Raw genomic sequence first — 17,048 nt, 5'->3', positions numbered from 1 at the left:
CCTGGGGCTGCGAGTCTTGGTCGGTTCTGCCTCTCCCACAGCAGGGTCTCCTTGGGTTGGGCAGGGGATGGAGGGCCTCTACCAGGTGCCAGTCTGGATGCCAGTTTTACCAAGGAGGGAAACTGGCAGAGAGGGAGGTTACTCAACCCAATGCGGGTGAGACCCTGAGCTGAAGACCCTGCCTTGCAGCTCCTCCCCCTTTTCACCAAAGCAGGCTACGACAGCAGGCACAGAGATCTCTGTCTCTGTCTCTCCCCTGCTCCCTCTGTCTCTCTCTTGAGTCTCTCTTGGCCTTTCTCTCTCTGTCTTTGTCACTCTCCAAATCTTTCCAGCAGTGCTGAGCAAACGAGGGACTGGTTTGGCCCCCACTAATGTTGGACCCCTCCCCATAGCCTAACCCTCCCAACCAGGCCTTGCTCTCTGGCCCCCACTAGAGCAGCCTGTTCCCTCCACCCACCAAGAGCCTGTAATCAGCTCCACAGGACAATGCCAAGGCCAGCAGCTGGGGCTGGGGGGAGGGCTTCTGTCCTCAAGGGCCCCATCCTCCTGTCCCTCCTCCCCCAGCCTGCCCTGAGGCTCCCGTTGTGGCCCCCAGGGGTCTCTATCCCCCAGCCCTAAGCATATTCCTCCCCGGCTCACACCCCCCCAAGGATCCCCATTGCCCAAGTCCAGCAACAAACCATCCTTTTCACTGAACTTCTTTATTCATTCAACAAACACTCCCAGAGTCCCCTCTGTGCCCAGCCCAGCCCCCAAGGAGCCTCCACGTCAGAAGAGACGGAGCTAGACGCAGACACCACCCCAGCCCTAGGGTCAGAAGTACAGGGCTGACTGGGAGTGGTGGGAGAACGTTCGCTAGGGAATGCTGCAAGGAGGTGATAGCTGGGGTTCTGAGAGATGAATAAGAGTTTTCCAGGGAGGCAAAAAGTGGCAGTAAAACCTTGCAGACTGGTGTGAAGGAGTGGTGGGGTAAGCTTAACCTGCACAAGATGCCTTCTCACAAGCCTCCAGAAGTTGATTCTGTATAGCCAAAGGGCCAACACTATTGCCCATTATACAGAGGATGGAACTGAGGCCCAGAGAGAGGAAGCAACTCTCCCACCATCACACAGCAAATAAGTGGCAGAACCATGGGCTCCAACACCTGCGCTCTTAACCTCTGTACTCTGAGCCTCCTCCTTTCACCATGCTGTTCCCTCTGCCAAGAATGCCTTTCCTTCCTTCACCCGCTGAAAAACTCCTGTTAGGCTCCATTGTCATCAGTTGTGTGATCCTCTAGTCCAGACTGAAAGGGCCCCAGCGTACAGGGAGGAAAACTGAAGCCCTGGGACACTCAGGTTCAGTTAGGGTGGAGTGGGACATCAGCTTCTCCTGGTCTCTTACACAATTCTAAACAGTCACACAGGCTCCCCCCAAAAAGTGAATTTTCAGCCAGGGCAGCTCTCTTGTCCTTGGCTTCCTCCAGCTAAAGAGGGAGGGGGGAATAGAAGCCTGTGATCACATATTTAAAGCTATATAATGTCTCCTCTGGAAATGAGACAGGAAGCTCCAGGCCAGGCCCTGAGACGTTGGGAAGATCGGGGGGTACTTAACTCTGGTCCCTCAATTCTGGGGGTGGGGGCTCAGTAGACCCCACCATTGTATCTGTCTTGAATCTTTACAAGTTCCCAATGCTGCTGTTGCTCTACAAGCCAGGGGTGCTCCCCCAAGTGCAATGTCATTTGCCCCATGAGGGGGTCTCTGAAGCGGGAGGCCCAGAGAGGGGTAGGTCCCTGATCAAGGTCACACAGCCAGTCCATGGAGACCAGAACCCAGAGATCTGTGTGCAGGAGATATAAAAAAGACAGAGAATGGGGTTCTCCCTCTAGACAAGCAGGTGAGGGTCTCATGCCTCTGGACACTATCCCTGGCTTCCACTCCACAGTGCATCCAGCTGGGGGCCCAGGGTGCTGAATGGTGGCCGGTCTTGTGGGCTAGGGGCCCAGCACAGCTTCATGAGCTCATGAACCTGAGGGGGTGGGAAGAGACAACAGGGTCACATGTGAGTGGTAGGAAGGACATGACTCCTGTTCACAGTTTTAAAATATAAATTAGACTCCATCCCTCCCTTGCTCCAAAGCCTCCCATGGCTCCCTATGGATCTTAGAACAAAATTTCATCACCTCCCCTGCCTCCCTCCCTCTACCATCACCTCCATCACCTCCTCTCTTGTTCCATGCAGCCACATCTGCCCCCATCTCATTTTGTAAATACACCAAACTCATTCCCACCTCAGGGCCTTTGCACCTGCTGTGTGCCCTCTCCCAGCTTTCCCCATGGGTAAGATCCTCTTCCTCCTTCACCCCCTCTAAGAGGCCATCCCTGACCACACACCCCCCCATCTCTTTCCAGACATTGATCACCACCAGAATGTTCTTGTTAGCTTCTGCCGGTTACAGGGAAGAGGGGTAGTATCTCTTCTGTCCCCTGCTGGGTCCCCAGCACCCAGCACAGAGCCGTCACACAGTCAGCGCTCAATAAATGTTTGTGGCCTGAACAGATTAATTTGTGAATGACCAACCACATGTCAGACACTTCCACAAAAGCTGTGATGAGAAACTGTAAGAGTCACCATCATTTATTGAGCGCCGACTGTATGCCAGGCTCAGAGCTGAGCAATGGAGAGATGTTAGCTAATCTGATCCTCTCCCACCCTATAAGGCATTGTTATTCCCATTTTGGAGACAGGTAAACTGAGGCTCTGAAAGTGTTTGTGACTTGCCATACAGTGAGAGAGCAGCAAGGTAGAGGCCAGAAATCCCCTTCAGCCTCATGCTCTGGTCCCTGCTCTCAATCAAGAGATGTCTGTGGTGGAGAGACCCAGAGGGACCAGCAGGCTTGCCCAGGCCCCCTGGTGAACCTACAAAGTGGGAAACTGAGGCAGGCCCTCCAGTGCTCACCTCACCAGGACAGGCAGGAGGTGCGGGCAGCCTCTGGCCGTCGGCCAGCAGCTCCAGGAGGCGGCAGAGGGCTGGCACATCTCTCTCACATCCCATCATCCGCAGGAACTCCTGGAGCCAAGGGGGAGGGCCCGAGGTGGGGGAGGAGCCATCCATGATGGAAGGGGGAGTGGCCGCCCGTGATGTGGGGGTCAGCCACAGTGAAGGGAAGAAGGGAATCACCCACCCGTGGTGGGGGAAGGGGCCCTCCTTAATGGAGGAGTTGGAATTGTCTGTGATGCATGGGGGAGGGGCTGCCTGTGGTGATGTGGGAGGTGGGGGTCTGCCATAGTGAAAAGGGGTCTTACTGGAGCCTCTAATGCTGGGACCAGGGGACCCTGAGCAAGAGAGGGACGCGGGCATAAACAGGACAGGTGTTGGCCAGGAAGGGGTTGGTGGGGAGGAGGGTCTTGGGGATCCAGGGGTGCCGACTCACGGCTGAGGGGCTACAGCTCTTGTCACTGTAGGTGAAGAGCTCGTACAGGACGACCCCGAAGCTCCAGACATCCGACTGGCGCGAGAAGATGTTGTCCGAGAGGGACTCTGGGGCGTACCTGGAGGGGAACAGGGAGGCCTTGGGGGACGACAGTAAGGCATAGGACGGGAAAGGACGCAGCCTCGGACTGGGGTAGCTGGTCAAGGTAGGTGGGAGTTATGAGAAAGTCTCCAACCCTGTGGCGCCCCAGGGCGGGGCCTGGGCGGGGTCAGGGCGGAGCCAGAACAAGAAAAGGAGCGTGGTCCGGAAGGGGCCGGGGCCGGGGCCGTGGGGGCGCGGCCAGGGCGGGCCCCAGAGCCTGGGGAGGAGGGGCGGGGCCAGGAAGGTGGGAGCAGGGGAGGGGCCTGAGTAGTGGGGAGGAAGGGTGGGGCAGGGGCGAGGTCTCTACCAGAAGATGGGGCTCTGGCCTGGCTCGCGGACCACGTAGTAGTCTTTGTCGAGCGGCAGCAGCTTGGCGAGGCCGAAGTCAGCGATTTTGACATGCGTCTCGCTCTCCACCAGGATGTTACGGGCTGCCAGGTCGCGGTGCACGCAGCGGCGGGAGCCCAGGTACTCCATGCCCTGCGGGAGGGCATGGAATATGGACCCCAGGATGACTCCGCAGGGGCCCCAGTCTGACATGGAATCCAACACCAGCCCCAACCCAGACCCCGAGCCTAACCCTACCTCTGACCCATCCTGCACTCCAGTCCTGACCTCAGCCCTAACTCAACCCCACTTCCAGCCTGACCTGGATCCCAAACTTCAACCCTCAGCCTTCCTGGCGAATCCACGCAGACCTTGCCCTGGTCGAGCCAGGTCAGTTCCCGCAGGTCTGACGGGCGCCCCGCCCTCTTCCGACCCGCACCTTGCAGATTTGCGAGGCGTAGAGGAGCAGGCGGCCAGCGTCAAGGCGCGCGCGGTGCCGCTGCAGGAAGTCGCGCAGGCAGCCGCTGGGCAGGTACTCCATGACCAGCCGCAGGCTCAGGCGGCCTAGGGGAGGCGGGGGAGGCAGGGAGGAGTCACCACAGGGCCTAACTTTGTCTACTCCCCTCCCCATTCTCCTTCCCGGTTCAGAGTAGGACCTCGTGTCCCTCCTGGCCTCAATATTGCTTTCTGTAAAAGGGGAACGGCAACAGTGACGCTTATCGCTAATGTCTTTTTGAGTACTTTCAACAATATTCATTGATTCTTTTAAACCTCATAATGACCCATTTTTTTCCAGTGGGGAAATTGTCGATCCCAAGGCAGTCTAGATCAGTAAACAAGACCAGTCAGGGGGATATATGTATGTGTAAAACTGATTCACTTTGCTGTACAGCAGAAACTAACCCAACATTGTAAAGCAACTCTACTCCGATAAAAATTAATTAAAAGAAAAAGACCAGTCAGTAGCACCCACACTGGCGTTCTCAGACCACCCTAAAATGGTACTACAGAAGGATGAGGATGTGTGATTTGAAGAGCATCCACTTGGGAGGTGGCTCACCTGGGCCATAGCTGACACCCCGGTACTTGACGATGAAGTCACTGTGGAGGGCTTTGAGGATCTGGATCTCCCGCTGGAAGTCCCTCTGCTGTTCTGGCCCGCTGTGCTGCAACTGCTTCACGGCCACCAAGGCACCTGTGTTGTCGCCCAGCGGGTCATAGCGGCACAGTTCCACGCTGCCAAAGTTGCCCTGGGGGGGACAGCAGGGCTGGTGTCCACGTGCATGGGTGCTACCCCACCCACCCCAGCCTAACCCTCCTCACCTTGCCCAGCTGTGAGATGTACTTGAGGTGTCTCTCCTCAAAGATGGTAGGGTCCTGGCAGGCATAGAGCTGGGCGCCATTCCAAAGCCCATCATGGGGAGCCAGGGCACCAGGTGTGGGGTCTGAGAGGAGCTCATAATCTGGGGGGCACAGGCAGTGAGTGAGCAGTGCATTGGGCCCTAAGCCCCCACTCCTAACTGACTTGCTGTGTGACCTCCATCTGAATGTTTAGCCTCTCTGTGCATTATGGCAGGGCCTCTGCAAGCCAAGAAGTACTTTGTGGGGCTGGAAAAAGGTGCTCCTGGGCAAAGGCAGCCCTCTTATGCAGTGCACATGCCGTACACAGACCGAAGGGCATTTCTCAGACTCCACTGCCGTGGGGTATGGTCAAATGACTGAGCTCAGTCTGATAGTGGACAGAGACATGCTGAATGCCCCCTTAGGCCCGGCCCATGGAAACCTAGGTGGGACCTTCTACACTCTCTCTTTTTTGCAGAGGATCCAGCAGGGGCCTGAGGCCATGGGATGGGGGGAAGCACAAAGGGAGAGTTTCTTGTTGACTTGGACACCCTCATTGAATGAGAACTAAACATCCATCACGTTCAACCTTGAATTGAGGGGCCTGTTTGTTACAGCAGCTGTTGAAACTCGTGCTGACTGTCACAGTCACCAACCATTCCAACCTTGCCAGGCACACAGGGCAGGCTCTACATGCAAACTTCGCTCTCCTACTGGGCCCAATATGACATGCCGGCCCTGCCCACCCTGCCTGGCCCAGTGGGCACCTGAAGTGATGAGGCTGTTCAGGTCACGGATGACAGCGCGGAAAGAGGGCCTCTGGCCTGGCTCGTAGGCCATGCACTGTTGGATGAGCAGGGCCAGCTCCATCCACTTGGGTGCAGGCAGTTGCTGCCGTTCCTGGTAAAACTGGAGCTTCTGAGGGCAGGAGGAGGGGCTGGTCACCCCCAGTGTACCCTCAGAAGGCACCCCCAGACACCCCCATCCTCCCCAAGCTGGACTTCAGTCTACCCTTCTGTCAAATGAGAGCTCTAGAGGCCAATACGCGTGCTCTGACCTTGGCAGGATCCAGGGTGCTGATGGGCATTGTGACACCGCTGAACACCTCCCAGACTGTGGCACCAAATCCCCACTTGTCAGCTTCCAAGCCAAGTGTTCGGGCCTCCTGGAGACACTCAGGGGCCACCCAGGGGATCCTGTCAGTGAGCACTGGTGGAGGGGCAAGGATGGGATCAGGGATCTGCTTCCTTGCCTCACTAGGCCCCTCCCTCCTCCACCCCTCAGCACTCACTCTCCAGGCTTAGCACAGTGGGGCTGACACCGGGATCACTCAGCTTGATGAAAGGCAGGTTCCCGTCAGCCCCCTCGCGAGCCAGGAGCACCTTCCGGGCTGAGACATTGCCGTGAGGGAGACCTTTGTCTTCCTAAGTGGACCAAGCATAGGAAAATGCCAAGAATGATGAATGAATATTCTGGCTGGCGAACTCCTGCACATCCTTCAAAGCCCACCTGGTACTGCTCAGGCTGTACTTCAGCATCTTCCCTAGACTATTGGCAGTCCACCCCCCGTGTCCCACCCTCTTCTCAAACACTGCTCCCCCATCCCATGGCTCCCCACTCCCTTCAGGATAAAGTCCAAGGTCCTCAGCCCGGCACTCAAGGGCCCTTTGAGATCCAGCTCTTGTTCATTCTTCCCATGAGCTTCTCTCTCCCACATCTCCACCCTGTTCTCCTGCCAGGCAACCTGCCTGGTGCACCCCAGGACAGACAACACACCTTCTAAGCTGCAGCCTTTGCCCAGGCTGTTCCCTCAGCCTGACATGCCCTCCTTCCTTTCTCCTCTTAATGAACTTCTACTTAATCTTCAAGGTCCCAACTCTAATGTTCTTTCTTCTGGAAAGCCCCCTGCCCTGGCCAGCCTCATTGCTCACTACTCCCCTCAATTTCCATGAATTACAAGCTGTTCCCTTCTGCTCTTACACCTCTGAACCTGTTTATATGCTGTTCCCTCAGTCTAAAATGCCCTCCCCTTGCACCCTTGCCAAACTCCTGTCCACACGACAGAGCCCACTCTCAAAGCCCCGTACACTCTGTGAATGGAGGGTGGAGCAGCAGAGGAGCACTCACCAGATAGTTGAGGGCATAAGCCAGCTGTTTGATCACCTGTAGCTTCCAGCTGGCCGGCACCAGCTGGCCACACTTGCGCAGATATGTGTCCAGCGCTCCCAGGTATACAAATTCCTGCACCATTATGCCTGGTGGCAGTAGCGGGGGGCACGGTTGGGAGGTAGGACTGCACTTGTGTTCAACAGGCTGTGCCCCAGCTCCACCTTCAAGGGTCCCTTGAACTCTCAGCTCTGAATTTTCCCTCCCCTATTCCTCCATCCTTACCCTACTCACCTCTCTTCCTCCCCATTTCCCATCTCAGAACCATTTGTCTGAAATGCCTGGAAGGTGCCAAGCTCTCTCCATGACTCACTTCCAGCCCTTTGCATGTTCTGTGTTTCTGCCTGGAACATCCCTCTTCCTTCACTTCCGTAATGCCTATTTATCCTTGCCTTTCCAGCTTAGAACTTATCCTTGCCTACCCAGAATCATTGCTTGACCTCCAAGCTGGGTTAGCAGCCTCTGATCACCCACAATGCCCTGCGCTGCCCCCATCACACAAAATCATTTATCATCCTGATCAGCTTATCGTGTTCTACGCTAGGCACCCAGCTCCTGGCACATACTTGGCTCCCAGTAAATAGCTGATGAGCTGAACTGATGGAACCGAGGCTTGGAGAGGTAGCATGGACCTTGCAAAGCTGCAACAGAGTGAGATTGGAACCCAGGTCTGCCTGACTTGAGATAATTTTGGGGGGCTGGTATTGGTGGGAGCCTGGAGTTGCTTGCCCAAGGAGTGGTGATTCAGGGAGATGGATATAGGCTTGGAGATTTGAGGGGGAGGGTGATAGACCCTGGTGGAATGGAGCCCCAGCCAGGGCAGGCTCTGGATGTGTACAGCTATTGCTGCTGTAGATGGGCTCAATGAGGCAGGGCAGGGGTGGGGCGGGGAATGTCTCTCACTGTCTCCAGCCATGCACACGCCATGGAGCAACACGAGATGCTGGTACGACACTTGGCTCATCAAGGACGCTGCTTCCAGGAATGACTGGGGAGGAAAGAAGGGAGAGAAGATGCATGGGTTTCTTCCACTTCAGGGTCAGACCAAGGACCCCAAACTTGCTGCTCTCACACCTGCTTAGGAGACCTGGCCGCCAGCCTCCTTTGGCCCTGGAGTCCGCCATTAGTGCACACAGCACTCTGTATCATGATTTTCTGATGGAGGCAGGAAGTCCCCACTGTATTCTACCTTGAATCTCTCACACAAGTGGGAGATCTGGGGTTTGAGAAGGGCTCAAACCTTCCTCTGTGTTGCCCAGCCCCTGCTGATGCCTCCGTCCGCATCATTCCTCTCTTCTACTTTGCTCGTTTCTCTCTGACCCACTGGCCTCCTTGCTGTTCCTTAAACATGCCAGGCTTGGCCCTGCCTCAGGACCTTTGCACTGGCTGTTCCCTCTGTCTGGTGTACTCTTTCTGTTTGCATCTAACTTCCCCGACCCTTCTATATTTCATGGAGATGCTGTGGCTACATTTCTGTTGTTTTAAGACCCTGTGTGTTTCAAATTCCTCTGAATCCATGACTCTCTCTCCACCCAGGCCCTAACCCAGGAGGCCTGGTTCCACCTTGCTCACCTCCATGCAGTTCTTGTGCTTGGCATCCATCACTTTGAGCAGCACCTCTGTCTCTCGGGCCTCCCCATCCACAACCTCATGGCGACAGCCCCGGTAAATCTTGGTAAAGGACCCGTGACCCAGGTTCTCATGCTGGAGAGTGAGGGGGCAACATGAGAGGCCAGTAAGGGGGCTCCCATGGATCCAGTCCCCTAGCCCTGGTCCAAGCAAGGCACAGATAATGGACTCATTTTACAGATGATGAAACAGAGGCATAGGGAGGTTACATCACATGCCTGAGGCCACACAGAAGAGATGGATGTAGACCTGGTCTCTCTGGATCTCAACTGAGGCATCCCCCCCATTTCCTGGGGCCCCTTACCCACTCCAGGCTGTCAGCAGGGATCTTGTGAAATGTCATCTGACTCAGCTGGCATTGGGATTGGGGCTGAACAGGGGATGATGTGGGTGGGTTGCAATCTCTCCGGACCACAATCAGATTGGACTTTTCTATGGGGAGTGGATGGAGGAAGAAAACCAGAGGTTAGAGGTGAAAGGTCCTCAAAGGTTTGCTCACTCCCTGTCTCAGTGTGGGGTCTTCTTCAGAAGCCAATACTAAGAGGAGGACTCGAGGGCACATAATTTATTTGAAAGGAGACTCCAGGAAGTCCCAGTGAGGGGTGGGAGAGTGAGACAGAGAGGGAAGGAACCCTGCAGTGGGTGCAAATGAGCAGGTGATGCTGTGGGCAGCCTGGTCTCAGTCCTGCTAGGGATTCTGGGAGACTCTGGAGAACTCACACCTCAAAGCTGTCCCATCGAAGGGGTTTGTCTGAGAGCAAAATTCACCCAGAGGAAGAGGCAAGAGATGGACAGAGGCTAAGTGCTAGTGACATCACTCAGATCCAGCTGTGCCCGGATCTAACCATGCCTGAAAGCAGCCTCTATCCCACGAGTCCCGAATCACCGTTTTTTCCCTCCTAGACTACCTTGACCTGCAGTCTCTGCCACTTGCCATACAAGAGCTGGAAAAGACACAGAAAGGCAGGGACCCAGATTGATCACTCAGCTCAGGGGAGAAAGCAGGCTCACCTTTGGGTCTGGGGGTGCAGCAGAAGGTGAGGTTCAGCTCAACCCCATCCACGTGCAACCCACCATCCCAATAGGCTGCCAGGAGATCTCGAAGACTGCTGTGGGGCTGGCCAAGGCCAGCCAGGGAGAAGGTTCCTGTGGGGTCGCACCGGATGAGGCAGCCCTTGTAATCAGGGCCCAGGGGGGTCTGCAAAGAGGAGTGGTCCCTGAGTGGGAGTGGGCGGCACCCTCCCCCTCAAATCTCCAAGCCTTTGCCTATGCTGTTCCCTCCACTGGGAATGCCTTTTCCCTCCCCTTCTTCAGGAAGTAATGCTGACTCATCTTTCAGTTCTCAGCTTAAATATCATCTCCTCCAGGAAGCCCTCCTTGCCCTCCTGGCCCCTATGGTAGACTGACCGGGACACAGACAGTTAGGAGGTAGCTGTCGAAATCCTGGGGACTGCGGCGGAGAACGTAGGAGCCTGGAAGTGAACCCCCAGTCTTGAGTTTGTTGATGGCAAAATCCAAGCTGTGGGGAAAGGTGGGAGGGAACTGAGATTTGAAGACGGAGAGAAACAGAGAGATAGAGGCACAGAAACCAAACTAAACCTGAGTTCTAATTCTGGTTTCTCTGAAGCCCTGGGAAGGTCACCAGGTAACATTCCCTCACTCCTTCGCATTTATAAATTGAGCCAGAAGTTGGGCTTCTGCCTCAGGGATTGAAGAGGAGGCTGCAGGTGAAGCCGGGCACTGCGAGCATCCCCAGAAAATGGCTCTGGGGCCTCGAGGAGGGAAGCGGCTGCCCTGGCAGCAGAAAGGAGACCCCAGACTCGTTCAGCGCCAACTATGCACCTGGCGCTGTTCAAGCACTTGATCCCTTGTCCAGGGCTCCTGAAAGGCGAGGACACAGAGGCTCCAAGAAGGGGAGTGACCGAGATTCGGTCCCGGTGAGTCTGGCCACATGGGGGCGGGTCCTTACGTGATGGGGCCATGGCACTGCTCAGCCACCTGCTCCAGCAGCCGCGGCGGCGCCACCTCCTTGCAGAAGTAGTGCCCGGAGTCAGTGGTCAGCCGGAAGTAGCCATCCACGAGCGCCACGAAGGACAACGCTGCGGGCAGCCCCGGGAACTCGGCCTCCTGTGAGGATCCGCGTCAGCGCACGCTGCGGCCCGAGGGTGACAGTCCCGCATCCCTGCCCTCGGGTAAGGCAGGAGGGGAACGGGGTCCAGCACCCACCAGGATCTGGTTGTCTGTCCTGGTGATGGTGACCAGGCGGTGCTCCCCGGCGGGGCCAAAGCGTGGGGCCTGCTTGATGCTGATATCCACGATTTCTGGAAAGTCGCAGAAGGGCTGGAGGACCTGGGAAGAAGGGGGAGGACTGCAGCTGGGGATCCCTCCCACTCCGAGCCCCCAGTCCCTTTTGGAAGCCTGGACCCCACCAACCCATACAACCCGTACTCATGAGACCTGCCCCTCTCAGCCTCACCCAGTCACATCCCTCTTCCACCCCACCACTGCCAAACCCCGCCTCCTTCTCTCGGCAGGTCCCCCAGCCCACCTCACCCCGAGCCCCTCCCTCACTTAGCTCCACTTTATCTCGCGGTGTCTCTTAGTACAGTCGGGAGCCCCACCCACCCTCAGTCCTGCCTCTTCCCTCAACTTGCAGTTAGCCCCACTCTGAACCCCGCCCACCCAACTAGCCCCTCCTTTTACGCCCCGCCCATTTCATTCCCGCCTCCTCGCTCAGCCCTACACCTCACTCAGCCGGGTGCCCTCTCCCACAAGCCCTCTCACAGTCCCTCCTCTCTTCGGCCCCGCCCTCAAGCCCCTCCCACTTCGTTGGCCCTGCCCAGAGCCCCAACCCACCCGACCTCGCACCTCGTGTTCTCCCGGGCTCCAGGCGATGCCACTGCCGCCAGACACGCGGAGCTGCCCCGGCGCGTCCTGACCACCAGCAGCTCCGGGGAGGCCCACGCGGAAGGTCTCGGTGGCCCTGTCTGGGTCCAGCCGCTCGAGGTCCATGATGTACTTGGCCATGAGCGAGTGCTTATCAGCCTGGCAGGCGGCCAAGCGGCGCAAAGCCCGGCGCACTGTCCTTCGGATACGCCTCCGCGTCACGAAGTTCAGGCCCTGGATAAGGTCGCGCAGGCCCGGGGGCAGGCAGACCTTGTAGCTGCGAGCGGGGGGAGTGGGACCCTCAATGTGGAGAGGGCCCTCCGCAGGGAGGGCAGGGACGTACATCAACCCAGACTTTAGTTGAGGGGCTGGAGTGTCGCCTCACTAGGGGGGCACAGAGACACACTCAGGGACAGGCATGGGCGTAGGGCCTCTATAGGAAGGGCCATTGGGGCCCATAAGACAGATAGGGACACACATAGTCCTTTTAGCTGCTTGAAGCCCGACAATGGAGTCTCAGTGGGACTGTGTTGAAAGGAGGGGTGTGGGCTGGGTCACACGAACACACTGGTGGCTTGTAGGTGGGCAGCCCCAAGGTGGGCCTGGACTCTGGCAGTGCTCTGGTGGAGCCATGCTGGCTCACTCCCAGGTAGAGGCTGGGCACCACAGCCTGGAAGCCCTCACCTGATGGTCTTCAGCAGCTCCTCGGGCCGCTGACCCTGCTCGAGGGCCATCTGGGCCAGGTCCAGCACAGCCAAGCTGAGACACTCACCCTGCTCCTTGAGGCTGAGGCCCATCGGGAGGCGGCCGCTGACCAGGTCATTGCGGTGCTGCAGGCCAGTCACAGCCCAACCATGAGCCCTGATGCTGTTCTGTAGACCCCCACACCTGGGCTGACCACCCCTGGACTGCCACAGGGAGGGTCAGCCGAGACTGCCCAACCACAAGCCCTGATATTGCCCCAGGGACCCCACCCCTGGGCTGAGCCCCAGGCAGACCCCTACCTGGGCAAAGAGGTGCTCCAGGACTGGCAGGTCAAGGATGGCACTGGCTAAGTCCTTTCGTAGCCCAAAGCGGTGGCACTTCTCTAGCCCAAACCAGTTGGGGAAGTAAAAGCTGTGCGAGAGGGGAGAACCCTGGAGTGGGGATACGATGGAAGGACTGTGCCAGGACCTCAAAGAGCCCAGGTTATGCCACTGACTTGCTGTGTGACCTTGGACAAGTGACCCACCCTCTCTGGCATTAGTTTCCTCACCTGTGAAATGAGCAGTGATCATGCCCTCCCTGGGGCATCCACCAAGAGGTACGTGGAGATGATGATTGAGGGGTCACTGTTGTTTTAAACTCCCATTTCCAAAGCCCTCAGCCAAAGGCATGCTCTCTCGGTATCATTTAACCCATACCTGTGGTGGGGGGGGGGCAGGGGATACTTCCTACCGGAGCCTGTAGACAAGGACCTGGGTGCCCACGTCCTCCACGGAGAAGATGTGGCTCGGGGGGAACCAACAGGACAGGTCCTCCAAGGCCAGAGCAAAGAGGGAGTGGTACACGGGCAGGATGCCTGAGGGGACGCCCCCATCAGTTCCCTCCAAGTCTCCCCATCTGTCCCCTGCAGGGCTGCCATGTTATCCCCATGCAGCCCCACAGGCTTTTTCTCACCTTCAGCTCTGACACCATGTCCCACCCCTGCTCGCACCCATTCTAGGGCTCCCCATTGCCCTTAGGCTCAATCTGCTTCTCAGGGCTCCCTGCCCCTCTACCCAGAGCATCTCTTTCCATGTACAGTTTACCTCGAGGGATGACTAGCTGTTTCCCCTAGTATACCATCACGCCTCTGAGTCTTGGCACATGCCATTTCCTGTGCACCCTTCTCCCTTACCACACCCCTACTCATCCCTCTAACCCCAGCTCCAATGCTGACTCCACTTGGCAGTTCTTCCAGCTCCCAATCTGTGTTCCGCACAGTCCTACCCCTCCCTCTGGCCAAACATTCTAGGGACCCACTCACCACTGGCCTTAGCAGCCCAAACACATAGCTCTTCAGCTGAGTGGTCCCCAAAGGAGAAGGATAGGCACTGTGGGGGTCCAGGGCCCCGCGGGGGCAGCAGCACGTGCAGGGCACCAGCCTCTGAAGAGGAGAGGCTGCAGGAGCGCTGAGGGATCAGGGGCGTCTCCTCACTTGGAGGTGCCATGAGTGCAGCCTGCCTGGACACAAAAAGAGGCAGCCCCTCAGCTGTGATCAGGGAACAAGGCTACAAAGCTTCTGGGGTGGGGTTGGGGGCAGAGATGCTGATGGATGAGGTAGGGATGAAGCCGGAGAAAGAGGGAGGAGACAGGGACAGAGAGAAACTCAGAGATGGAGAGAGACAGAGAGGGGGAGTTGAGTGTGCAAGGTGGGTGAGGAGCCATAACCCCCCAGGTGAGGGCTGTGCTGGGAGGCTGCAAGACGTTCACACAACTTTGTGTGAACTCACACTCCAGACTCTTGGTGCCCAGGACAGACATCTCTAGTCGATCTCCAGCCTCCACACATACCACTTCTCCAACCCTCCTCCAGACAGTCATGACCAATCAATCACAGATATAGGGATTTGCTAACCAGAAAGCAGATAGATACTGGCCTGTGCACATGGGTAGGGATAGAAGTGGCCATCCCTCCCTGTGAAGCTGGAGGATTCAAGCACTTCTGAGGCTGGGGCTAGAAGCTTTTGCAGCTGGTGTGATGCATGCCTTGGGGGCAGATCCAGACTGATGACTCAGTCAACAGAGATCTCTGTGTCTGTCTCCCCTGCTCCCTGCATCTCAGTTCCTTTCATCACTCCCACCATTAGGTCCCCATAGTAGGAAGCCCTCCCTGGGATAGGCCCAGGAGGAAATCGTCCATCTTATTTTCAGGCGTTCTACACCAGCCAACTTCCCGATCTCTGTCGCCCTGGGGGACCCAGAGCTCAGGACCCCTGGCTGGGTAGAGGGAGGAGTAGGGTTTCAAACCCAATGAGGAAAAGGGGGGAGACAGAGAAGATCCACGTAAATTGACCCAAATGAAGAAGATACAAAAAGAGAATGTTGGATAAAAACTATGTTCCAAAATAATAGCAGGACGGGGGCTGATAGCATTAATTAGAGTTTAACACACCCAGAATATAAGCCTGGGACTGGGGATAGGTAAAAACCCCAGGCTCTGGGTTCAAATCCCAGCCCCACCGTACTCTGGTTTCATGACCCCAGCAGGGCTTCCACTGCTGGGACGCAGCTTTCTCGGCTGTGAAATGTGCTGATTCCCACCTGCTTCAGTGAGGTGGCTTGCTGAGCCCAGCTTGAGCTGTCAACACGTTTAATCCACGCTAAGTGGCACAAATCCTTGGTGACATGCCCAGCAAGCCCTTGACAAATGCCAGATGAACCAGACAGGAAGGTCCCTTAGCACAGTGGTTTAGGGGTTACCATCAGGGAGGCAGGGCGTGGGGGAGAGAGAACTTTCCCCAAGGGACAGTCCATTGTCACCAGCTCCCAGACCAGGAATTGGAACATTCCCGTCCCGTGAGCTCTGACCCTCCCCGCCACCACCCCCTCTTGTCACTCCCCACAGAGGTGCCCACAGTCTTATTTCTAACAGTCGTCCTGATCTTGGCCAAATTTGCACCTTTATGTAAATGGAATCACACAGTGTGTCTTGTGTTTAAAATAAATCTTAAAGGAACATGATTTTTAGGGCTTCCCTGGTGGCGCAGTGGTTAGGAATCCACCTGCCAATGCAGGGGACACGGGTTCGAGCCCTGGTCCAGGAGGATCCCACATGTCGCGGAGCAACTGGGCCCGCAAGACGCAACTGCTGAGCCCGTGAGCCACAACTGCTGAGTCCACATGCCACAACTACTGAAGCCCACGCGCCTAGAGCCTGTGCCCCGCAGTGAGAGAAGCCACTGCAAGGAGAAGCCCACGCACCGCAACGAAGAGTAGCCCCCGCTCGCCACAACCACAGAAAAGCCTCCTCACAGCAATGAAGACCCAACGCAACCAAAAATAAATAAATAAATTTATAAAAAAAAAACCCAAAAACATGATTTTTAAAATATCGAAAGTAAAAAAAGAAAGTCTGTCTGGAGCCCAGAAAAATGCCCCTGTTTTAACACCAAAAGTCCCGCATGCCGGGAAGGTTGGCTGGTCCCCCAGTGTTCTGGCCTGGGACCTGGGATTTTAGGGGCATCGAACTGTCCCCTCAGGGACCGGGAGCCCTGGGCGCATGCATAATGATTCTTTCAGGTCCAGGAAGCTCGGAATTCGAGGCTTCCTATGCAGAACGAAACTGAGGCCCAGAGAGGGGAGCGCTTTGCCAGAGGCCACACACCCAGCTGTCCCAGCTCACATCTGGCAGCTGTCCTCAGAGGCCTGAAAGGCAAACTTGCCTTTGTCCCCAGCTGCGACCATCCACACAGTCTCCTCCCACGCCCATCCCCGACCAGAGCCCTGTGACACCACCAGCTCTTACCTGGAGGTGAGGACCTCTGGGCCAGCTACGGGAGGGCAGAGGCGAGCAACAGCGGGAGGAAAGTCCCACTCGCTCCTTCCTGTGTGGGCCCCTCAGCTTCCTGAGCTGCTGTCACTTACCGAAAGTCACGGCCATGTGGGCGACGGGGTTCGGGGGGGGGGGTGCGGGGAGGGGCAGAAAGTTCCGGAAACCTCTGCAGCAGCAGTCCTGCTCAGACAGGCTGCTGGAGACCCCAGACCTTAAGGGAAGGGGTGACAGCACAGAGAAGAGCCCAGGTCACACAGGAGGACCTCAGCAGGCTCCAGGACTCACTCTCTGTGGGGGCCCTGGCAACACCCTCGCTTCTCCAGCCTCAGTTTACCCATCTGTGGCATGTGTGGGTTGGGCACCTAGATTAACTAATTTCGCACCTAAGGAAGGGAACTGGGCTGGATCTGCCCGGGAAGGAGGCAGGGAAGTTGCCCCAGACAAAAGTCAAGTTCTCCTTCAAGGTATTTCTCCCATGAGACCCTGGGAGGGATAATAGCCCGCTATTGTGCTCTGTGCCCTAAGCCCAGCCCTAGAAACTGTGAAAACCAGACAGACCCGGACCTGCCCTCAGGCTCACTTCACTATCTGGTCTGGCAGGGAGGCAATTAATCATTATGGATAACAA

The 17,048-nt window shown here is 56.8% G+C and overlaps 1 protein-coding gene across 2 annotated transcripts; it reads right to left on the bottom strand.

The window, feature by feature from the left end:
- Positions 1 to 682: 682 nt before the first annotated feature.
- Positions 683 to 16,499, bottom strand: JAK3 (Janus kinase 3). Of its 2 annotated transcripts, none has more exons than XM_032627836.1 (24): positions 16,394 to 16,499; positions 13,913 to 14,109; positions 13,342 to 13,465; positions 12,909 to 13,020; positions 12,589 to 12,734; positions 11,887 to 12,181; positions 11,245 to 11,367; positions 10,988 to 11,145; positions 10,426 to 10,537; positions 10,030 to 10,216; positions 9,323 to 9,450; positions 8,962 to 9,093; positions 8,293 to 8,377; positions 7,351 to 7,478; positions 6,515 to 6,647; positions 6,281 to 6,432; positions 5,991 to 6,141; positions 5,206 to 5,345; positions 4,943 to 5,132; positions 4,322 to 4,446; positions 3,863 to 4,035; positions 3,415 to 3,532; positions 2,940 to 3,050; positions 683 to 2,008 (listed from the first exon to the last, which is right to left on the bottom strand). In XM_032627836.1, exons 2-24 carry the CDS (start codon positions 14,094 to 14,096, stop codon positions 1,901 to 1,903), a joined length of 3,315 nt encoding a protein of 1,104 aa, XP_032483727.1. In that variant the 5' UTR covers positions 14,097 to 14,109; positions 16,394 to 16,499; the 3' UTR covers positions 683 to 1,900. The 2 variants fall into 2 exon arrangements, with proteins under 2 accessions (XP_032483727.1, XP_032483726.1); XM_032627835.1 differs by having other exon boundaries at positions 690 to 2,008; positions 13,913 to 14,105; positions 16,394 to 16,453.
- Positions 16,500 to 17,048: the final 549 nt, after the last annotated feature.

The sequence above is a fragment of the Phocoena sinus genome, chromosome 3 (genome assembly GCF_008692025.1).
Source record: "Phocoena sinus isolate mPhoSin1 chromosome 3, mPhoSin1.pri, whole genome shotgun sequence".
In the NCBI taxonomy this organism is placed as follows: domain Eukaryota; kingdom Metazoa; phylum Chordata; class Mammalia; order Artiodactyla; family Phocoenidae; genus Phocoena; species Phocoena sinus.
The sequence above is the reverse complement of the archived record's forward strand: the minus strand, read 5'-3'. Positions and strand labels throughout refer to the sequence as shown.

Excerpts from the sequence above, each read along its gene's own strand:
- JAK3 (XM_032627836.1), bottom strand. The coding sequence starts at position 14,096 with ATGGCACCTCCAAGTGAGGAGACGCCCCTGATCCCTCAGCGCTCCTGC. Across the intron at positions 10,538-10,987 it reads CAGTGCCATGGCCCCATCAC|CTTGGATTTTGCCATCAACA; the intron begins GTAAGGACCCGC and ends CTTTCCCCACAG. Across the intron at positions 3,051-3,414 it reads AGAGCTGTAGCCCCTCAGCC|GAGTTCCTGCGGATGATGGG; the intron begins GTGAGTCGGCAC and ends CCTTGGCTCCAG.